This window comes from Oxyura jamaicensis, chromosome 9 (assembly GCF_011077185.1).
Source record: "Oxyura jamaicensis isolate SHBP4307 breed ruddy duck chromosome 9, BPBGC_Ojam_1.0, whole genome shotgun sequence".
NCBI lineage: Eukaryota > Metazoa > Chordata > Aves > Anseriformes > Anatidae > Oxyura > Oxyura jamaicensis.
The window spans coordinates 8,972,896-8,997,364 of NC_048901.1; the positions used below are offsets into that span (position 1 = coordinate 8,972,896).

A 24,469-nucleotide genomic window follows, 5' to 3' on the forward strand; every position below is an offset into this window, starting at 1 on the left:
GTAGTGGTGATATAAACTACGAGTTCTTTTCTTCTTTCCAGAATAGAGTATGGCAGAGAGACCAGCGAGATATGCGAGCAATCCAGCCTGATGCAGGATATTATAATGACGTAAGTAAAATCTTTCTTCTGAAACTGATGACGTTCTGTCGATAAAATTGGTCCAGAAAACCAGAGCAACTCTGCCTGTCAGCTGAGATTATCTTTCTGTCCACAAGAGGTCTCAAATACATGAAGGGAGTCTTCTCCCTACATTATTTTGTTCTGTTGAAATCTGTCAATGAGAAATTGTAATTGCTCTTGAAGATGCTGGTTTTGCGTGTTAGAAATAGTAAATCATACAGACTTCTGCTTCCTACGGTCTGCTTCCAGGAATTAGTCCTGATAATATTCCTGCAAATGAAAAACTTGCTTTTCTAGAAATGGGTATTGAGAATGCATGCTTTCCTTCTAGTTAGAAATGTCACTTCTAAATCTCTTTCTCTTTTTTAGTTGGTCCCTCCCATAGGAATGCTGAACAACCCCATGAATGCTGTAACAACAAAATTTGTTCGGACATCTACTAATAAAGTAAAATGCCCAGTGTTTGTTGTCAGGGTGAGTATAGTGTTGGATTTACTTAGTTGTATTGTCTTATGTTAGAGTCTTGATATTCTTAACTGCAGAGAGAAACAAAGGATCAGTTCAGTTAAAGCATTTTCAAATAAAACTAACATGGGATACATGGATGACTACTGTGTCTCCTTCTAGTCTTTTTCTGGAGGATTTTAGGAAATTAAATGGTAAGGTCTGAGTACGAAGTAATTCTTTCGGAGTTCAGGCTGCATTTAATCTTTTTCAGATTGTTTTGAGGTCTAGTAATCAGATAAAAGGCAGTTAGGTCTTCGTGCACCTTGACTCTTGTAGCATCTTTTAACAACTTTTCCATTATGTCAGCAGTATTGTTTAGTATCATTTGCTAGCAGTGTGTTGGTGCCAGTAAACTGTTTCTTCTCTTTGGTTGAATTATTGTTGCTTCTACAGCGGGCTAGCTTTGTTCTCTTGTTACAAAAGTCAAAAACTCTCTGGCTTCTGCATTTTTGTCTATTTTGCATTCACTAGCCAATCATTTAGTAAATACTAGTTCTGAAATTCCCTGGAAGAAGCTTAACATTTATTTAGAGGATTGTGAAGAAATGCTACATTTTCACAGTTAAATCTTTCTTTTGCAGTGGACTCCTGAGGGGAGACGCTTGGTTACTGGTGCATCTAGTGGAGAGTTCACATTGTGGAATGGACTGACTTTCAATTTTGAAACAATATTACAGGTAAATTCATCTATCAAGATCTCTGTGCATTTCCTTGAGCTCCTGGAGCATGTTTTGAGGAAAAAAATTTCACCTGTTCCTCATCGTGGGCCAGTGGTTTAAGTGTGGTAATGGGAGTCTCAGGGTGTTTTTTTTTTTTTTTTTCCTCTCTGCCCCTGTGTCAGACTGTGGCTCTAGGCAATTCAATTAATGCTTCTCATTCCATTATTCCATTTCCGTATGCTTTGCTGACTGTTCTCAGGGACACACTACTCATACTAAAACAACACAATTTGGAAACAAAGTGTATATACTCTTTATTTAGTGGGCAGTTGTATACAGTATAAAGGAATGTTTTTTTTCCTCCAACAAAAATTCATTGAATCTCACTGGATTGTTACTGTTTCATTTTTTTGTTACATCTGTTTAAGTGGGAACTTCTTAAAACTTTGATGTTTGTATGGGTCAGACAGTATTTGAACAAGTTTGCTAGATGTTTTGTTTCTGAATTTACAGGCTCACGACAGCCCTGTAAGGGCTATGACTTGGTCACACAATGATATGTGGATGCTGACAGCAGACCATGGGGGATATGTGAAATACTGGCAGTCCAACATGAACAACGTCAAGATGTTCCAGGCACATAAGGAGGCGATTAGAGAGGCCAGGTTTATACACAATATACCATTTTCTGTAGTACCTATTGCCATGATTAGACTGTTCTCTAAGTGTATTCTGGGTGAAGAAATGCATGGGTTCTGTCAGATTCTGGGAAACTTCCTGCACCACATAAACACAATATTTTCTTTTGTTTCCACATTCTCACCGTTTTGCTGGCACCTTTCTGAATTAGTATTGTCCCAGTATCCGCCTCTGCAATATGTTAGAGATGTATTTGTCTGCCGCATTTTGCACTGGTATTCTTTTCATTTTTATATGGTGACGATGTGTATCAGTTATTCCTTTTTATACGCACTGTGTAAGACAACAATTTCATTCCAAATAAAGAATTCAGTCTTTAATAACGTAACTGAATAAAATATAAAGCCTTCAGAAATAAAACACCTGCATAGTTCTCACAAAATAATAAAACACTAAATAAAGTGAAGAACTGCTTGGCTTGGTGAAGCCAAGACTTCCAGTAATACTAAATACCCACGCAGACTGCCACATACAGAAGTCTAATGTTAATACTGAATGGGTTCTTCAAGCCTGAAACTGTAAGCAAGCCATTGAAAAGAAGACTATAGGATATTCTCTTGGTTCAGTGTTGATGCCTCAAATGTGCATATGTCTATACATAAAAAAATGGAACCAAAAGTGATACTATCAGTAAGACGTAAATGAAGGATGTCTCTAAAGCAAACCTGCATATAATCTTTAGTAAGATACGGAAGTAGAAGAACTGTTTTTAAAGTAATCCTGAAGAGAAGCTGCAGATCCCAAATGAAGCTAAAGCAGTGTTTCTTCGGGTTCAGGTGCTGGCCCTTGGTGGTAAAGGTTCACTGCCACTAAAACGCGTTCCACTAAAGTCACCATTTTTCTTTGATAGGGTGTAGCATTTTCTGTTAGTTTATGAAAAGTGCTTACGTTGGATTCAGTTACTGTCTGACTATATTGTGGCCATACATTGAATTTCTCTACTATTTTAAGCTCTCTCCTGATCATAAAGATCGTAAGATTTCAAGAGGGCTCTCTCATGGACTTTCACTGCATCAGAAAGGGAGTGAGTGCTGTCAATTGCTGGGGATGTTCTGGCTTTAATCACATGGCTAAATAACTCCTTGCTTTTCCAGTGACTTCCATCAAGTGATGTTGACTGCTCAGTCTGGAAGCTTCTTCTATGTCTGTAGAAATCTTTTCAGGGTGTTGATGGGGTTGGCAATAGAAGGGATTTTTTTTTTTCTAAATTCCATTTACCATAAGTTTTATATTTGTTTTATATATTATTTTTTTTTCCAACTAGCTTTTTCCTATGACCAGCTTTCCCTTATTTTTGCTTTTCTGCTGCAAAGCACCAGTGGCTGAAGAGGAGTTTTTTCCTAAGAACTGTTCTCCTGTGCCTCTATACAGTGTCACTTTCTATTGGTATTGCCAAACATGAAAATCTAGGGTGACAGTTACCAAGTCATATTGACATTGCTTCTCATCCTGCAGAGAAGGCACTACTGTATGCAGTCATAGGTAGGAAGGTGCTAAGAATAAGTTCCGGATTTCTCATTTGACCGGGGACTGCAATGCAATAGTAATCCTATGCTAAATTCATGGCTTGTGATGAAGTGGCAGGCACCGTATTCACTTAAAAGTCCCTATGTTCAAATGCATCTTTCAGTGTATAACACCTTACAGTATAATTTTGCCCTGTCTGAGAAGCATAGATAATCTGTTAAATGCTGACTTCTTTCCCCTGCTGTGTGTCTTCATGTAACAGTTTCTCACCCACGGATAATAAATTTGCTACATGCTCTGACGACGGCACTGTTAGAATCTGGGACTTTCTACGTTGCCATGAGGAGAGAATTCTTCGAGGTATGTGTACCAAAAGTACTGATTGGGGTATTTCAGGAGGGGGAAGACCTTTTTTTAACTAGGTGTTCACAGTACAGAAATATCAGCTTGTCTACATTTTTGTTTGACATCCCTATCTTAAATCCTCCAAACAATTTTTTTTGTTTGGCTGCTGTTGTAGGTGCCTTAAGCTCAGACTTGCAGTTCACAATGGCATTACTTTGTTTACTGTCCACTTAAACTCTTAACAATGGAGGTGGATAGAAGGACATTTTTCTACCCCTATTGTTTTTCTAGGTCAGCAATACGTTTACCTTTCTCCAGGCTTGAATCTTTGTGACGCTTTTCCTTCAGAGCACACATTTTCATGTTGAGAATTCCATGGTTTTCATGGGAGTGCCTTTCATTCTGATTTGCTTGGAGGCAAGGTAGTTGCTGTTTCTCAGTTCTTAAGAGAAGGAGAGCTTAGAGAAAACAGCTGCATTTTGATCGCATCACGCATAGCACATGCAAAGGATCCTAGCTCAGTAGTTTTCAGTCCAGTATCTGTGTACACTAACTTCCAGTGCATTTCCGCTGATTGTGTAGAGCTTGCTCCCTCTCTTGCTGCCGTCTTACTGAATTGAAAAAATAGTTTTTGATAGCTATTCCTTTCTTGCAGAAGACATCAAAGGTATATAGCAAAATATGTAAAAGGGTGCCTTGAGATTGGGGATTGTAGGCACGTAGATAAACTGTAAAGAAGATGTGCAATAAAAACATGGAACTATGCTTCTAGGTGTTTGAGCTTGTTCACTGCTTTCCCACACTAAGGATTTTTCTTTTTCTCTTATGAAATAGATCTCTGTTTCTCTTGACTCTTAAGCTGTTCTTTTACTAATGCACTACTTTCAAACACCGCCACCTTGAAAAGATACTGTGCTCCAGCATTCTTGCAACAATGATTTTCTATTGCAAGCTGTGTATAGGCATTACTGTAGACGTGTTCTTTACAGGAACTGCCAAGTGAGTTTCTAGATGATATCATTTAGATTTATATTTTGGAAGGACCCAAACAGTATTGGGACATTTTGCCTGATGCTTCACAAAAGAAGTCATTCTGCAGTATACATGTTCTGTATCCTCCTCCAGGTTTGTACTTAACTACTCATTTAAATTGTGTGGAGGAAATGGGGATTGCCTGCACACAGAGTTGTCAAGATTACAATAAACTCAAATTCTCCTATGTTCTTAAAATGTTCTGCATAAGGTGGAAGGAGTAAAGCATTTAATTTACACCATAGAAAACAGAACTTACACTGTGTTTCCTTCTGTTACATTGTGTACCTGAACACTATGACCACACCTTAAATAGAATTATACTTTAATTTCTTGTAGTTTATATATAATCACCATCTACAATTTTTATTTGGCAAAATATCTCTCTAAAGAAAATCTTTGCTTCTACTTGTACAATGTACCCACAGTATTCTTATATAAATTGGAAATATTTTCAAAACTTCACATCTCTGGATAAAATCAGACAGGCCAGGTTACTTTGTTTCTGCTGTTAGATAAGCAAGGTCTGCCAAGTAAAAACACAAAAAAACAAAACAACAAAAAAACACGACCAACCAACCAAAAAAAAGAAACAACCTACAAACCCATACACTGGGTGTCTGGGGAGTGTGGGGGGAATGTTTCTGTAAAACATACAAGTTTAGTTTGGGTTTTATTCCCTAGCACTATTTAAGTGATAAGAAGGCATGTTTGAGAGAGCTGCATGGAAACGCTTAAATAGCTTCCTTGGTGGAAAACACAGACTTTCATTAATTATTTGGAGTCTAGTGTGTATGGCTTTCAGAAACTGATCTTCAGCTTTTTGCTTCTCCACATGCGTGTTGTCTTTAGGCAATACTTTGCTTAGTACAGCCTTAAAAATATAAATTATTTTGTAATTGCCCTTCCAAAGTTACAGTGATCTGCAAATCAAAATTCTGGTGGAGCTTCACTATATTTCATTATGTACAAAAACGTCTATATCAAATACCCTGATAAATGGTTTTTATTACCGTCACAAACCATGTTTCACCTGTTCTGGTTAATACTGATTCTGTGAAGTTTAAGTGATACTACAGTATAGTTCAGATAAACTTCACTTAGTACGTTATAGTACTCTTCAGGTTATCTCAGTTAATTAAAAATTCAAATGAAATTGTCAATTTGCAGTCACAAATTCAGAAGAAGAAAATGTATCATTCAGGGATAAAAGAAATATATCGTTATTTGTACTTCTCTATTTCTTAGTAACCAATTAAGGAATGTAGCTTAAAAAAAGCAGACAAGAACTTTAATGCTAGAGAATGCTTTTAAAGCAATTCTACAAAGAACTTGAAAGGCAGTGGGATAAGCTTTGGTACAGAAAGGAAAATATTCTGTGGACTTACCATAGACACTTCTGTTTGCACTGGAATCAACTGATACAATTTATTTCCATTATTCAATGAAATGGTTCCCTTTACTCAAAAGTGGTCTAAATGAGCAATTCTAGTCATAACTTTTAAGGGTTTAGAAAACAAATTGGAGGTGGTAAATTATGTGGGACTTCTTGTTTTAAAGGTTCTGCTGGAGTTCTTTCAGCTGTCTGTAGGCTACACAATGTAGCTAAAAGCTACATACAATCTAATAAATAATACTTATGAGCTAAATCACTCATTAAAGACATTTTCTGCATGAGGCAGAATGTTGTACCTGTCCAGCTTTCTTTTTGGTCAAAATGAAAATAAACAGTGCACCCTGTTTTGTTCTTCACACATAACGCCAGAAGTTCTGGATCCTTTTTCTTTAACACTCCTAAGAGACCCTTTGCTGCCTAGCTTTTCACTGATTTATGTTTCTTTCCTACTGTTCCTGCCATCATGGCTTTCTGTATGGGGGTTTGGGGGTTTTCCGTTTTGTTAGGAGTATGTGCAAATCAATCAAGCCACTTTTTCATAACATGAAGAAGTAAATGGGATAAAAATCTTCCATTCTTTGGGGGAACCATTCTTAAGTCAGTCATCTTAAAGTGAATTACCTTGCAAGAGTTTGAAGGTGGGGGAAATGGCATCGTGTCCAAGTCACTTATCTCACTTATCTTCTTGCTTCTCCTCAAACCAATTGTGGTCTGTCTTTTCTCTTGAAGCAAAGATTTTGTTGTAATTCTGCCCCTGTAGCTTCTGTTTATGTTAATTTCTGTAATGTTATTTTAAAATGATGGTAACAAGTGTATTTGGTGTACTTGCTAAAAAGCACTGGTAGGAATCTAACTTGTTGAAAGCTTTTTTTTTTTTTTTTAAATATGAGGGCATATAAAGCAGTCAATAGAATATCAGTATGTTGTTTTCCCGTCAATAGTCTGCGACTCTGAAGGGCATTTGCTGTAATGACACATAACAAAACACTGTTTGATCTTCAGTCTAAGCAACTGCAGTGAAGTTAATGCCAGGACTCATATAAACATTCCCATTTCTGTGTGAACTTACATTCAATGGCTTTTAATAGTGCTAATTACACCTGAAGCTTTTTTTTTTTTTTTGAAAAAACATGTTCAGTGAAAACTTGATGTCCCTTCTTGTTTATTAAGAAATTACTGTTATCAGCAATTTGGCAGGTGGCTGGGGATCTCTGGGTATTGAGTCTGTGCTTTTGTATTCCTGAAAACTTTTTAGGTAGATTATTTGTGAACACATGATTTCTTAATTATTCCCAGCATGAAACCGTTGGTTAGGAGGCTACAAATTCAATTTTCAATGTTGTCAATTTCATTGTCATTCCTTCTTTCTTTCACACTGGTGCACGCAACATCTAGTTGAAATGGGTACTTCGGAGAACTGTAAGGTCCTCATTCTGAAGTCCAGGTTAGCTATATGTTCCCAGGCTTCAAAGGTTTTCTGGCTTAAATAGATCTTTTGAAGAAGGTGAGTCCAGCTCTCTGAAGGATGGTGACCCAGGATTTGTTAAGATGTTTTGTAGACAAATTTTCTATTTTTTGGCTGTAGAGCAGAATAAATTCTCCTCCATCCAATATAGTAGATGAGGCAAAAGATTTTTCTTATTTTAACTTGAACAATTAAAAGCAATAATGATTCCTGTATGTTCTTGCTGGATTTAAAATTTACAGTTTGTAACAGTACATAACTTATTGCCAGTGCATGCTTTACTCTTATGGAAAGTCTTTTTGTTTTTATCTTCAATAACATTTTCTGCCAAGAACTTCTTGTTCAGGCTTAATACCAGTCTAAAACCTCCTTACCAACAAAAGAACATGCATGTTGTGTACATGCACACTTGAAATCACTATAGTTATGGTAAACTATATTATTTCTCATTTGCTCACAATATCTGAAAAAGGTATCTCTACGGCTATAATTTTTTTTATTCCTTTCTTCCTTCCTTCTACTCTGTTTTTTGGGTCTTCATAAACAAATGAAATATCACGTAATGTCTCTAATTGTTTAAGTATCTTGTACTGGTTGTATACTCTGAACTTTCTGCCTGTAGGTGAAGGATCTCTTCATAGTTCTTGCTATCTGCTACCTTAATGAAATGGCAAATCTTGTACTTAAATTTTGGAGATGTGTTCAGTAGATGAAAGGAACCTGAGAACCATATCTTCACATTAGTCCTCCAATTTTAAACATATGTTAGTAGATGTTAGTAGCTAACTCTTAGCCTTTGAAGCAGCGTAGCCTCAAATTGTTACCTTTTTCTGGCATGTAATACAACTCTGTATTGGATGATGTAAAAGAAAAGATGGAAATAGCAGCATCAAGATTTCTTTTTCCCTCTCTTCTATATGAGGTTTTTCTTCAGTTTTTGTTGCAATTGTAGGGATAGAAAACCCAGCAAATTCAAGAAATGCATTTATGCTGATACTGTGTAGAGAAGGCAAGTCCTTGAAGTTTTGAACTTATAAAACAAAAAAGGTATTTGAAATGTGAGCATAGAATCAGTTAAAACTCTTCTTTGTTGTTGGGTTTTAGTATGCCAGTTACACTTCAGGTTTTTGATCTTTGTGAATCTTCATTGCCAAAGCAAATTTTGGAATGGGATGAGGGTGGGGACTAAGTTGCAGCTAAGTCTGTTGAGGTACAATTATACTTCAAACAGCTGTGCATCAGATGTCTTGTGTTCTAGACACAAATAATGATAGGGATCTCAGTAGGATGTTAATAATGACTCTGTGTCATGAGGGTCTCTTTTCCTCTTCACAGTGTTCAGATGATTTTTGCTCCATTTGGGCACTTCTGTTCTGCTGTATGTGTAGTACCAGCCCTCATGCTTCTTTTTTGGAGTTGTGCAAGGTTCTTGACACAGTCTCGGTTGTCTGCTACCGTTCACTTTTTCATTTCATTAGGAAACCTCTCAGTTGCCTTTGTGAAAATGAGTTAGAAGTACTATACACAATTTCCAGCTTCATCAGTGGATGTCATCAAGCAAAATATATTTTCCTAGTCTCTCTCTTTTTTTTTTTTTACTCTTTTCCCAGAGTTAATAACACTAGGGATTTGGAGTGTGAATCAAGATACTTTCTTGAGTTCATAAACTGTATCAATCATTCTGATGCTTGTTAGGATGATGGGTATAGTCCATGTGGTCGATGGGAAGAATCAAACCTCTTTCAGCATGAAGCTACTAAAATATGTTCATGTCATCTCGTAACTCAATTTTATTGCTGAATGTGCCTTTCAATGCTACAGCATCTTGGTTTTCTCTATAGGAGATTTTATTAAAATACTGAGTTCTGCTTTTATTGAACATGAATATGTCTCTGAGAGTTGAGAAACTTCCTGCTACGTTGGCTTCTATCAGGTTTCTATTTGAAAAGTGTTCTGGATTGAACAAAACCCTTTGTTTTGATCAACTACACTTGAGTTCCTTGGTTTCTATGACTAAAAGGTGGTGGTTAGTGGGTAGCTTCATGATGCTTTTGCTCTCATCCTAAAGCAGCTCCAGGGGAAGTGAGAATATCAAAGACTGCTCTTGGGGCTTTCTGTCTCTGACAAGCTTGTAAGTTTTTGATCTTTATTACAGTTCTGTTCTGAGTTACGCTATGGTTTAAGTACAACATTCTAAGTCTTAGAGTTCTGATTTTCATATTGAATCTAGTGTTGAGTTACCAAAAAAAATAATAATTCATCAACTAGCAATATAAAAGATTCTCAATTGATGTATTAGAGAGCATGAAAGATAAACCACAGTACCATGCTTTAAAAAAAAAAAAAAGGCAGACATTTGTGTCAGCATTTTCATAATACAAGAATGAAGAGGCACTGTGTGGGAATGAGATTATTTTGGATTCAGCTTTTTTTTTTCCTCCTGGTAAATATCCTGAAGTTGAAAGTTGAGCCCAAGGGCAGATTTCGCACTAAAAGAAGGTTATATTTGCTAATCTATTTTGTTAAGCTTGGAGGGAATGTTGGAAAACCTTAATGTTTCACAGGACAGCCAAGTCTTAGCACTGTTGAGATAACAGGTGCTCATAGAAGAAGTTATGTGATTGCGTCAGTAGGGTTTCTTTTGTGTGTTTGATAATTACAGAGGGTAGGTGAATACTGGACTAGGTGAAAACTTTCATGCAGCTTTTTAGTATAAATACTTCGGTGGTGAGAACTTCACTGTTACCTGTTGTGACTACATTCAAAACCAACATATGTCGCAACACTCTGTACAGTGTTCAGGATCTCATCTACAGAGAGAACCCTTGATGCAGGTGTGTTTTATCCTAATGTTCTGCTTATTGTTTTTGAGAGGAAAAGCATTACTTTAATCAGATTTCATTTATATTAATGAAAAAAATCCCAAACTACACAGGCATTCAAATACTGATGCTGAGATAAAAACATTTTTGCTTTCTCTGTGCAAGTGTAATTGTTGAAAAGAGTGTAGGCTGTATGCATTAAGAATGGTAGCTTCCTTATAGCTACTCACTAGAAATTGCCGTATTAAAGGTTCTCAGCAACAAAATGGTCTGGAGTTACTCTTACAAAAGTGTTGTAACTCATCTTCTGGTAAAATCTTATGTGGATATGTACCTAAAATTAGGCACTTTTTTTTTTTTTTTTTTTTCACGGAATCTAGACTAGATTCCTACAGAAATATGCTATTTCTGAAGAAATATTAGAGGTCGTAAAAAAAAAATTCTTATCAGTGCATAGAAGCTTTCCTTGCAGGCCACTTGTTTTTTTTTTCTTGTGTGTGTGGGTTAAACAGACTTCTTAAACCATCCTGTAGTTACCGTACTCAAACTTTTGTACATCTAGGCAAGCATAGATTTTACCAAGCTTTTGATATTTTATTTCATGTAATTTTAATTGTATGCTTAAATTACTTGGTATATTAATCTCTGAGTGATATCCTGGCTTTAGTAGTAAGAGAGTTCAAATTTCATTATATGAATACTTTTGTAGTTATGATACTAACATTACACATTCATAAAGACAGCCAGGCACGGAAAGATAGGGAAAGCTTGGAAATGTTTTCCCTAAAACACAGTGGTTCTTTTTTCTCTTTCATACTTGCCTGACCTTATGTTCTCATGGAAAAAAAAAACAGTTCTGCTCATTATGTTGCATTTGTAGGAAGACACAGAGCCAAAGCTGAAATTGGGGTGCGTGCTGAAATGGGGTTATGGAGCAGACCAGGAGAAAGGAACTAATAAGAATCCTGAAGGGGGGAAAAAAAAAAAAAAAAAAAAAAAGGTGAAAAGTGCACATACACATACCCTAATATCTTTAAAATTTTATGTTCTAAATCATGACTTTGAGAGACTCGAGTGTGAGTGCAGTTAGGAACACATTCTGTACTCATTTTGCTGATGAGTTTGGAGCGCTGTTCTAGCGAATGATGCCACGGCTCCTGGCTGTAAGAGACAAAGCTCTCAGTACAGGTTGATTCAAACCTCAGGGTTTTCATCACTCCATAAGAAGTGGTGTGGATTCTTTTTTTTTTTTTTTTAATTTTGTTGATCTAAGAGCTTTAAAATTAAAATATCTAATATGACTAGATTGAAGGCCTGCTCTGGATTGCTTCATTTGCCATATATACAAAGCACACACATGCTGCATAGTTCTGCAAAAAGCGATTGGTTAGATTAAGCATGCAAACATAATCAGCATTTCTTCTGAAAGCAGAATGCCAGAACATTCCAAGTGACAAAGTCATTTTACAGTGAAAATCCAAACTGTTATTTAATTTTGCTACTTCCAGATAAGGATTTTTTAATGAAAATAAAACAATTTGGAGGGGAAAATATTTTCACTTCTACTGCTGAAAGTTTGTGTGTGTATGTGTATTGTAGGTAAAGCAAATGACAGAAATTTTATAAATTCAAATTTGATAGAGGAAAGTATTTTTGCACTTTTCTCCTGTAAGTTAAATGCTGGGGCCATTAAGTGTCAGCTTCCAAAGAAGCATAGTCTTAAGGATCAGCAATTCAGCTGTATAGGAGAAAGTTACAACTTGAAAAAATATTTACTTATATGATAAATTTCACAGATTAACACTTCATCAATTCCAGAGAGTTTAGCTTACTATTTGTAATTATTATCTTGATGAAAGCATCTGATACTTCTAGTTCTGCAAGATGATATTTTCATATAATATTTAGTCCTTCGAGTTCTGGTTTATGTGTGATACTACCAAAACGCAGGTTAGTTATATTTTTCTTTAAAATGTATCTTCTTAATGTTTGTTGTAGTGTGTATAAATTAATTTTAGTAAAGATAGGTAGGTAGAAAGATAGGTAGAGCTATTCCAGAAAATAGCTACAGCCACATAAGGTAGTGGTTGTATCAGTTCAGAATATTTTTCTGGTGTAGCCAAGCAAGGTCTGCAAGTATCTTGCACATATTGTCTTGGAAGATACAAGGTTATATTCAATGATTCTTTGTAAACATTGTATAATACCCTGTTTTGACCATTCATTTGACACTCATAGTGTACCTTTTTGCTCACCAAAATAGGCTTTGAAAAGGAGCATAAGATTACTACTTAAATATGAGCCTGACCTGAGAAACTGGAAGTTATCAGTAACAGGGGACTGGAATATGAACAAGACGTTCTTACCATGTTCACTAAATCTCAAAGTAAACTTATTTGCATTCAGAAAAGCTGAGGGATGTGTTCCCTTGCCTTCGTAAAATTGGGAAAAGAATGCTTTAGTAAAAAGTAACGCCTGCTTTCTGCTATGTGATGTCGGATGCACATTTTCTATCTACCACATGTGGAATTATGATTTTCCTTGCCTTTTTGTTTAGAATGATGGAGAGAGAACATCTGATGTTGCATTAAAATCTTATTTTTTAAACTTCCATCACTTCTAAAAAAAAAACTTGCTGTAAGCACAGAGTCATAATGCTCAATCAACTAGCTTAACTATAACTGTTCTAGTCCTCAGAGCATAAGATGAATCGGGGGAAAATGTAGCTCAGGATGTGGATTCTGTTATTAATAGTGATTTTTAGACAGTGTTAGGGAAAATCGAGTGTAAATATTTATTTTTAAAAAATACATTTGAAATTCTCTGTATAGCTGACTTTCTGTCCTCTCAAAGGTGACCCTGTTCTGGTTTATTTTTCTGTATGCCTCAAGATGTAAGGAAGGCATGGCTTTGATAAGTATTCACTCTTCTCAGGTTAAGAATTTATACAGCAAAACTTTTTCATTCATCCTGGTTTAACACAAGGCCTAATTTTCATGATGAAAAATAGTTCTCAAAAATCAAAAGCTGATTTTTTTTTCCAATTCAGTATGAATTGGAAAATCCATTTCCAATTCCAGTTTCATATGAAAGTAAAACATTTTATTTTGAAAAGAGAATTTCCACAATTCTTTTATATTTAGAGATACATAGCACAGCTCGATGTATAATTGGTATTCACAGGTAAGTAATTTACCATTTAAATACAAGTCTAAAGTTTGAGTTGAAACTCATTTGATGTTCCAGGTATGTTGCCACTATGAAAATAAGTATTATGGATAAGTTAGTAGTTCTTAGACTGTATATACACACACAACATATCTCCTCCTACAGTCCAGTGGAAAGCACATTTAAAATCCCATTTTTACTTGAGAAATTTTTCACGTTTTTTACTATTCTCTTACTGGTGTAATTAGAGTTTGCAGAATTTTAGAGACTGTGCTGTCTCTGTCCTTAGAGGCTTTCGAGATGAAACTGGATAAACTCATGAGCAACCTCTTCTGACCTTATAGCTTTGAGCAGGAGGTTGAACTAGAGAACTCAGAGGTTCCTTCCTACCTGATTTATACTCTGATCTTATGATACTGAATTCCATCTGGCAAAACAGAGGGAAAGAAAGGAAAAAAATCCTAATGATTTAATTCATAGTTTTACTTCATTGTATTGTATACATAGCTAATTTCAGTCAGTATCTATAAAGATCTAGCCTTTATAATATTACCCAGCAGCACACTTTATATTTTAATGTTAGTTTTCTGCTTCCTTGTTTGTGTCCAAATTATCTAGTCCTGAAATACGTTGTGTATATAGTGTTGTAAAGCCTCAAAAGATGTGCAAAGGTAAAATAGACTGCTTTCAAAAAATAATAATAATTAGATACTGCTTTAGTCTTTAAACTGAATGAGCATCATTTTGCCAATCTACTTTGTTATTACCGTTCTTGAACGTGCGTTTCTCTAGAGCATCTTTCTAAGTTCTGCAGAGGAGCTATAAGTAGATGTCATATGTTTGTAAACATCATTCTTTCTCTGAATAGGTGAAATGGGTGTTAAATACATTTTTTTCTCTCGAGCAACAACGTAAGGATGGTCATGACAAATGTAGTACACTATCCCAAGTCCTGACTGTCCTTTAAGACAAAATATGTAATTTTCACGTTTAGGCATATTAACAAAGACTGTAAAATATTAGAACTTTGAGACTGTAAATTATCTTAAATAGGAAATCAGAAGTTACTTTGTCTTGAAACATGCTATTTCAAGCACTTGAAAAGTTCAAAATATATTTACTTTGGTGTTTCCACTTTTCTCTCAAAAATTCCACGCTTCTGAAGGAATATCAAATTCAGAGAAACTGAATTTGAAGTGCCATGTGGAGAAAGTGCAAGAATCCTTATGGGTTATTAAAGATGAGTTTAGAAAGGAATAAGCACATAAAAATCTGTAGATGTAATTCTTCCTTCTGAATTGTAATTACTGACAAACAGTTGCACATCAGATAATCCATGGGCAGCTACCAGACACATTTGTATACAGCATAGTACGTGATGATTCTATTTTCTGAAGATTGGCACGGTCTGCTGTTTGGTATGTTGTGTGTTACTGCTGGCTGTTTGGGCCTGGTCAATAAGAATCCTGCCTTTTTCTTTAGGCCTGCCTTCTTGTCTTACTCATACAGGATGCATAGGCAGAAATAATGCTTTAAATTAGACCAGTTGGTGTAGTTGGAAAAAAAGATTAAAATAAAAATGGGAAAAAAAAATCCATACCTGTCCTACGGACTCTAGCTTGCTTCATTTTAGGTCAGCTGACATAGCTGGTAATCATCAGGTGTTGTCTTTTTCCAGCAGATCTCACTCTGTGATCTTAAACTTTCACTGCAACAATTACATCTTGCTTTGCTAGCAGGAACTGCACCTACTTAAGATGAATGTATAAGGTGTTCTCTCTAACAATGCGTATAGTCCCATAATCGTTATTAGTTTGCTATTTCTTGTTCTAGTGGTTAGGAGTATCAATAATGTCAATGAATGTGCATTTCTGTAGGTCACTTTCTCCACTCGGAAGTCTGTGTTCTCCAGAGACTTGAAAGTAAGCATGTGGTATCAAGACTAGGAAAATAAAAAGCTAAATTTGCTCAGACACCATTTTAATTACGTTAGATTGATTTATGCTCCACAGTTGTAGTCTGGAGATCTCTGGGCAAAGGTAGGTTCTCTTTCACACCATTCAAAACTTACCAGGAATATTATTTGCTTCCAAAGAAATGGAGAAAAAAATATAATTCCTATCATCTATGTAAGCATTTATGTAGTATGTGTTAAACTTTCTGATGATTTAAAACCAGGCACTTATAAAAACATAATCAGAATTTTGAATGCTAATGTTAAACTTAGAATTTGTGTTCACACTAGAAAAATTGGAACAGTAGAGGCTTTAAATAGCAGGCGCTGTCCTGCCATTTTTGTAGATATGTAACTTAGATATGTAGATATGCTGCTTCCTGTCTCCAAAAAAATCCTGCTTGCTCAAAGGCTTCTTCACATGCTGTATGCTTCTCTCCAACTACCATTTTATTTTTCCTGCATCAAGGAATTCTTCAAGAAATACACAGTCTTCCTTCCTAAGAGCACTTAACTGTATATGTTTCAGTCTACATTTTCATCATGATGATCTCTGTGCCCAGTAAGTCTAGATGGAAGTACTGGTAATTAAATCTCTGTTCTGCATGATGGTCGAACTTGCACTGGTGTCTGCAGAACTGCATCCTATCAGGTATCATCACTGGAGCATCTAGCAAGCCATAGCACTTTGCTGAAACTTAAAGAAGGTTCTAATAATAATATTTTACTCCATAGAAATTATTTTCTAGAAATACTAGAAGTTATTTTGAGCCTATTATGAAATGTGTTACGGAACAAATTATTGTATTCGATTTTTTTTTTCAAGATGTCAAAATGCAAGTAAGGAGTAAGCATTAAGCAGGTTTCCTTAAATGCTTAGGAAGGTTTCTTAAATCTGTGCATATTACAGCTATCTAACAAAAACAGTTTAGTAGACATATCTGAAAATGAGCAATTTGGGGAGTTTTTATTAGAGTTTAATGTTAGGAAAGTCCACTATTAGTAATCTTAGAAATTAATGTTGAATTTAGTAGGCATGAAGAGCATCAGAATATTTTTCCTGCCATGTCTACTCTTTGCAATCCTTGCACAGACAAGAGGATTCATGCATAGGAGTGAAAAGCAAATTAATGTTTTCAATTTATTATAGTCTGTGCTCTCTAGTGACAATTATTGTGAATTGGCCATCTGTGTGGTAGCAGCTGCTAATCCTGCTGATTTAAGGAATATGCTCTACTGATCAGATGTCAGGTGAATGCAATTCCGGTTCCAACCACTCTGAATAAATTCACTGGTAGTGGAAGGTGGTAAATTGTATTAATCATGTAGGACATCTGTCCCTCAAAAAAAGTTTATTTTCATTCACTTAGAATAAAAATCTCTTCATAAAACTATACGAGGTATGTCAGGCTTTTATTTAAAGTCTACTTGTTTGCACACAGTAGCAGGAATAACGTTTTTTGCTGCTCATTTTGCCATAGGATGCATTTGTCGTGCATCACGTGTCTCCCTGTAAAAAGTTAGCCCCCCGTGTTTCCTCGTGTGAAAGATGCACTGATGCAGAGGCACAAACAGCCTCACTGTTGTGCTGTCTTGGGGAGGTTAGGATACTGCTGAAGGCATACAAATAATTAAAAGCCAGTCTCCAGTAGGTGAAGAAACATCCTTAAAGCCAGGTATTTCCAAACCTGCTGTGCCTTTTCCTCCACTGTAGTGCTTGTGTCGCAGTCACCATGTTCATGACACGTTGACACTTGTAACACTGCATCTAGCAGCAGGTAATGCACAAGGGACTATGTGATCCAAAACCAGAGGCTAGTCTAATGAAGGTGTATTCTGTGTATTAAAGCAATAACTGTATTTTAACTTGCACTGAAAATAAACTGCTGACATGGGATTATACCTGCTAAAGCTTCCTTTTTTTTTTTTTTTTTTACTAACTTCTTAAGGTTAAAATGCTCTTTGATGCTCCCAAGTCGAGGGTTGTTGTATTAACCAATATATTAAAAATCAAAATGTGAACTTGGCAGAACTGTCATGTTTTTTGCATCATTTTGTCAAAAAAATACCTCTTTCAGTTTCCTCAGTGGTTACTTCATTATCAATGTCATGCTTTAATATAGCCTCTTCAAAAACAAAAATGATACTGTCTTCCATGTGATCTTTTTTTTTGTCTCTACTTCTGTTAGCATTTGAATGGGACTATGTATGGAGAATTATCTGTGTAACTGAAGATGAGACTTAACTATTTCTTGTAGAGTCACTAACTCTATCAATAACTTTATTTTACAGAAGATATCTAAAGTCCAGCTTCCTAAAAGAGAAATACTGCACTTTTCTATTCTGCAGCCTGATTATTTGTGCACAGCACAGACAGTACTGTAAAATGTTTTTTATTTGAAGAGCACAGATCAGTTCCATTCAAAGGTCAGGCTAGCAATCTTTTCCTGGTGACGAGTTTTCCCTCACTATTTATATTCTTAACCTGCATACTTTGTTCCTTCTTTTGTTTTGCAGATGTGTCCCATTTTTTCCAAATGTACTGCCCTTTTGCTTCTGCCTTCTGTCTGTACTTTCGTATATGGTCCCAGTTCATTGTTATTATTTGGACTGGTTTGTACATTCCTGAGTCTGGAAAGAGGTATTTTATATTTCCTCTCTCATTCTTCGTGTAAGATTTTTTAAAAAAAAAAAAAAACTTCAAAAACTGCTACAAAAAACATTGAGAGTAACTTAGATTCCTTAGGAAAGGAATTCTTTCTGAATCACATCCATGCAGTAAGCACTTGTTACGTTTAGCCTTTTATTTTAAACTGATTATCTACTTGGCATTTTCTTTTGGTGGTTTGAGCCCACTTTTTTTTGAACACATCTGTTGTTGGCTTTTGCGTGGTTGAGGTCTAGCAGATACCTTTTGTGGTAGTGTCTTCATATAACATGCTGCTCTAAAAACAGAAAAATAATCGTGTCCCATAGATAACTTGTTTATATTTTCAACTTTTATTTCCAGAACAGGAATAATAAAAATCTCTAGTACTAATATGACTGCTTCTGTCCTGTTCTTGTCACAATGACGAATGAATTAAAAATCTGCAGGCAAGATAAATGTTACAGAAAAAAAAGTTTTCTTTTTTCCTCAGCATTGATGAGGAGGTAATCTGTTCCTTTTCTCCTATGCATGTGCTTAAAAATAGATGGACATTCTTTGTCCTGGATTCTTCTTTTTGTCCACATCATTTGGCTTTGCATATTTTGTATAATTATTTAATTTCTTCCCTGCCTTTTTTTAAAGAAAAAAAAAGATCAAGGCAATGTTTCAATGTTTCTGGTGCTTCCATGGAGGAGCATACAATAACATCTTGAGTTATTTGCCCAAGCTGTAGATGTGGCTTTTGAATTGAAGGCTTTTCTGCTTAATTCACAAAAGTATCCCCTTTTTATATATGTGTAATTGTTTTCATGATACTTTCCTGCAAACCTCCACATCATTCTTCCTATGCTTTTTTGGAGCTTTTTAACATTCTACTATGTGCATGCCCCTCTAGATTCAAATACAGATGCAGTCACAGACTGCATTACAGAGGGAAACAACACACTTAATGCTGGTTGCAAAACAAATGTCTTTTTTAGTGTTATTTATATGAAAGAATTATAATATTATATGAAATATTTATATGAAGGAATTTGTTTAAAAAATAAAATCTAACCTGTAGTCATTTCAAGAAATGTAGGATTCAGAGAAGCATCCAATCCATCTGTATTTAATACAGTGTGGTAGGGCTTGTTTAATTGCTGTATCCTGTATTCCAATCTTGAAAGAACAGTCTCTTAATATGATATCATAGGCAATCTGTTTCACACCTGTGGTTTTCTTTTTACATAAAGAAAAGCTTTTTTTTTTTTTTTTTTTTTTTTTCCCCTGCACTTAAGATCAAATCCCTCTGATTTTGTTCACGTTGCTTCCGATGTCAGTAAATGGAGCTGAAAACAGCATTTTCCACCAATTGTTTTCAATGCTGTTTGCAACCCTATTTAAATTGATAGGTCCCCTTGGCCTTTCTGTCTCATAACCACCTATGTGGTCTTTTATGTTCTCCCTTTTTTTCCTCCTGATTTTTATGTAGTAGAATTATTTAAGTACTCTTTGGATCGTGTTATCCCATTTCTTCCTGTTGGCATCTCTGCCTTTCTTTGTTAGGTTTTACCATGCAAAATCCCTGGTAAGTTTTCAGCACCATGACACGCAAAGAGTTTTACTGTTTGATCCATTCATGTGCTTGTGGAATTTCAAGTGGTACATGGGTATGCATGGTGTTTTATAGAGCCTCATTTATATTTATACAGCCACAATCTCTACACAGCAGTTGCTTCATTAGGGGACCTATTTTTAGAAGATAAGTTTTGGGTTCCCCTGCTTAAACGGGGACTTAAGTATAATTTTTAAATCTGAAAGAGGAAAAGATTTTGCAAAAGATTTCAAAACTAATAGGGGGTTGGAAAGAGAACTGAGTCCACAGACGTAGTGGTGATACAGGAAAGCTCAGCAAAATAAGAGAAAGTAAGGGCATCGATAGTGCAGAAAATCGAAGCAAGACAATGATGAAACATTCCTTGTTTCTATCTCTTGTGAGCTCAGCTTTTTCTTTGCTGCTTGGAATTTCAGTGGAAGCTATTAGCTCTATCAAGTTTATACAACACTATTCAAATATTTTTTCTCCAACATTTTAATTACATTTTTGCAGTGAAAATGTTTTTGTTTTTTTTTTTCTCCGTGTTACTCTCCTTGTTTCTCTTCATGAGCCCCCAAGATCAGACATGTTTGTAAGTCACTGTATATTTACATGACATTTTTTTCTAATTTTTGTTGCTGGTACACTACCCGTTTTGAGTGTTTGTCTCACTTCATAATTTACAGCCCTTTCATTTTTTTGGTTGATTAAAAATTGGTCCCTTGCCCTTGAGATGAGAATTCTCCAATCTATTCAGCTTTTTTTCTGTATAGAAAGAATAGTGCTTTTAACTCAGGCCAACATCACGTGCAATGCTTTCTGCCGCCAGTTTACTTCAGTAGACCTGCTGCTTCCTAGTTTGCTCAGTCTTGGTGCTAGTGTAGAGTGCAAAGAGCAGTTTAAACGATCTCTGTGTATCCCTTCTTGAATCTCTTGTACTTGCTAATTGCCTGGATTTCTGGCTGAAACCAGTGAATCCTTTCCTAGAGACTACACCAAATTTGACCATCCTTCTGTTGCCCCCCCCACCTTACCCCTGGGTCAGCTGTTCACTTATTACTGACAGCAGTTGCTCTTGGGGTATTTGTCCTAGAACCAAAGAAGATACTTTCCCTAACTTCTTTTTACCTAAAATCATTATTTCTTTGCATAAAATTACAAAGGTCTCATACCTATGGGATGTTCTATATTAGTAAAGTGGCTTTCAAAAGTAGCTTACCTGTTTGTTTTTTTTTGGTTGGCCACAAAAAAGGTTTTTATCTATATGCTGTTCCTTAAAGTGAAAAGGAAAAGCTACCTGAACAAGCATTCCTCTTCTGTGACTGCCCAGATGATCATCACTGTCTCTAAAAGTAATCTTCCTAGCAGAGGGGAGAGTTGGTAATATATCTTCTCTCAATGGGATTTAAAGTAGGAACTTTCAATGCTGTTTGCAACCCTATTTAAATTGATAGGTCCCCTTGGCCTTTCTGTCTCATAACCACCTATGTGGTCTTTTATGTTCTCCCTTTTTTTCTCCTGATTTTTATGTAGTAGAATTATTTAAGTACTCTTTGGATCGTGTTATCCCATTTCTTCCTGTTGGCATCTCTGCCTTTCTTTGTTAGGTTTTACCGTGCAAAGTCCAGTTCAAGTTAACTTACAATTTTGTCTAAATCAATGTTGTTTTTTTTGGCATTCCTTCTTTGTGTTACTTCTACTAAAAATCTCAGACTTCCCTTAGTGGTGTGTTTAACACAGGTTAGGTGTAACAGGCAAAGCCTTGACAAGCAGATGGAAAGGCTGGGGATTTTGACACATTGATGGCAGCAAGTGGGTAAACATTCTTAAGTGATGAGCAAGTGTCTTAATTATGCATTTAAAAAGAAATAAACAGAAAAACAACATTGCAGCTACTGTTGGACCAGTGCATTTTAAATTTACCTCACTTATTAGGCATCAGTTTTTAGTACATTCCCCTTTTTTGTAAGTGCATGTTCTGACTGAACAACAGTTGAGTAGTTACTTTTGAGGTAAACTCATGCAGCTTCAAATTATTTGACGTTCTAATCAGACTTGTGATGTTGCTTCATGTTTTTTTTTTTTGAATTTGGTGGTTAGTTCCCACTATCAGCGTACTCCAAAAACACCTGTTTAGTTTATGTCTGGAGGACTTCACTAGGAACATTTTAATGGGAAAGCTCACACTTTTCTGGGATACGTTTGGTTCTGTTTTTGCAACAAGAAAAAACATGCTGCCCAGCAAATTTGTTTTATGCCCAGATCTAAAAACAGAAATCTGTGGAAACTGTGGACTAACGATGAACAAAATCATTCATTTTTTTTATCTTTCAAGTTTACACTTTTTCTACCCTAGGGGGACTGCCAGTTGTTCTATTCCTAGACACTGTTACACTCGCGTGATTTCTGCATGGCATGATGTAGTAATTGCAATGCAGTATTAAACTAGAGAGCCATTTTGTCTGATGGCTTCAGACTGCAAACACTCATGAGATGCTGTGCAAACTATTTCAGATCCAGTGGCTAGTAGCAGGTACTTGAAAGGAAGGTGCCAGAAAACAAACAGTATAAAACTGTGGGACAGTTTCTCTGTGAGGAAGTGTTTTTTTGGCTCCTGTGAGCTGATTATGTTATGAAGGATGAGAATTTTTCTTAAAATTACTGTTCATTTTTAAATGTCTCCTGTACATTTATTTTTAATATCATTAAATGTAAATACTGTTATAAATAAATGCTTTCTGTCAATGAAAAGCAAGTGTGTTGCTGCTTTTGAAGTAGGCTGGCTAATTTTTGAACAGAAAACATCCTGTCCTAGCTACTTTACAGATACAGTACCCAGAAAAAAATAAATACTATCCTATCTTTTTAATTTTAAAGAAGCCCTATTGATTCTCTGATGAGTAACTGGAAAGGAATTGCAAGAAATGTCATGGGAATTTTCCCAGACAAGTGTGCCTAAGCGTGAAGTAAAATCCAATCTGCTTTTTCATAAATATTTTAACTCTAACGCTGTTGAAAAACCTGTCTTTGTCCACACTAACATATTTATTGAATAAGGTGTCAGACAGTTGTCATTTGGTGCATCTTTCCCTTTTATACTCTGTCCTATTTCTCCTATAATTTCTTTTAAGCTAGCGCTGAGCTTCCTGGCTGCTTCCTATTTAAAACTGATGATGACTTCTCTATTAGTAATAATGACTGTTGCACTCCACTAAGCATTGTGCTGCATTTCAAAGCATCATCACGTAGGTGAACTCTGTGACAGAGATCCACTTAATGTTATGCATGATTTTTTTGACTAAGTGCATAAAAATAGTGGTAAGCTGAAAATCTGAACACCAATTAAAATTAATGAAAATGTTATATTTTTGCATACTAAAACAACTTGCTGATAATAACTGTGATAAATCTGCATAAAACTTAACTATGTCTTATGATTAGAAATTGTAAAACACGCATACTTCATGGGCTGTCATGTAGTCCTCACTGCTACGAGAATGTTAAACAGCTCTTTGTGTGTTACAGATGCTCTTCCCGTTACTTCCAGAGATACTGCCCAACCTGTTCTCAAGCTTATTTTGTCTCCATGTGTTTTGCAACATACACAGGAAGTGACCTGATTGAGTGTAGATGTGGTAATGCTCAAAAATAAATTCAGAAAATTTTTAAAAAAGGCAAATCCCTTTAAAAGGAAAGGTGTCTCTATAATAATTGTAGATTCTACTGTAAGTGTATTCAATGAATTAGGAAAAAAACACACAGTCCCTGCCTTCCCCCCTAGACCTAAAATAGACATTTTCAATTGCATAATTTTTGTTTCTGGTCAAAGCAAAGTATTTCAGCTTTGGAAGTTGCTCAGCATTCTGCCTTCACTGAAGAATTTAAACATTCCCTTTAACATGTGAGTAGTCCCTTATTTGAAGACTGAACCCTGCATGACCCAGTTTCCATATATACTGGGACCTAAATGTTTTTACTCCCTCTGTCTAAATCCCTACTTAAGACATTGTAATTGAATTTCATCTGATACAAAGAATTCAGATTCCTGCATGCCGTTACTGGTAATTGCATTTAATGTAAGATGGTTTCAGGATTTTTTCCGGTGCATTTGCCACTATGTGAGCACATAACTAGCATTATGTACAAGCTCTTTCTTGCTAACTGTTGTAGGTTTTTGCAGAATTCAGACTCTTCACCAAGTGGTGTTAAGTCCTGTTGCACATACACTAGCACATACAAATTCTGAACTCATTTACAGAACTGCATTTTGGGGGCTTTTTGACTTCTCGTATTTGAGTCTGATTACCTGTTCAGTAGGGTCGAACTGGGAAATCTGTTGTTTACTCACACCTGTTTCGTTAGAGCTTACCAATATTTTTTTATTTTCTGATTTCACAGCTGATTTAAAAAACAAAAAGTTACCCTGTTCTAAACAACTTTTGTCTGGAAAAAGAGAACTGTAAAAACGGGCTTCGTGAGCAAGACTTGATTATGTCCTTTTGGCTGCTAGTCTACAGAAATATTGGTGATACAGGAGACATTCCCTATGGGTAGATTAAAGCTCTGTCAGTCTCTCCAGATACCATTTTTATAACCTGGTAGAG

At 35.8% G+C, this 24,469-nt stretch overlaps 1 protein-coding gene and 1 long non-coding RNA gene across 8 annotated transcripts in view; both read left to right on the top strand.

The window, feature by feature from the left end:
• The window catches only part of WDR33 (WD repeat domain 33), a 67,707-nt gene that overhangs the window by 19,125 nt on the left and 24,113 nt on the right, over window positions 1–24,469 (top strand). For 6 of the 7 annotated variants that reach the window (XM_035334029.1, XM_035334028.1, XM_035334030.1 and 3 more), the window contains 5 exons: window positions 42–110; window positions 492–596; window positions 1,211–1,306; window positions 1,802–1,953; window positions 3,717–3,814. In XM_035334029.1, the coding sequence (XP_035189920.1) occupies window positions 42–110; window positions 492–596; window positions 1,211–1,306; window positions 1,802–1,953; window positions 3,717–3,814 (520 nt within the window). Of the gene's footprint in view, window positions 1–41; window positions 111–491; window positions 597–1,210; window positions 1,307–1,801; window positions 1,954–3,716; window positions 3,815–15,983; window positions 16,394–24,469 lie in introns of those variants that run through there. The other variant, XM_035334033.1, reaches the window with a different exon arrangement.
• LOC118171181 lies at window positions 19,324–23,529 on the top strand. The gene is made up of 2 exons (XR_004753091.1): window positions 19,324–19,680; window positions 21,320–23,529. It is a non-coding gene; the product is annotated as an uncharacterized LOC118171181 (long non-coding RNA).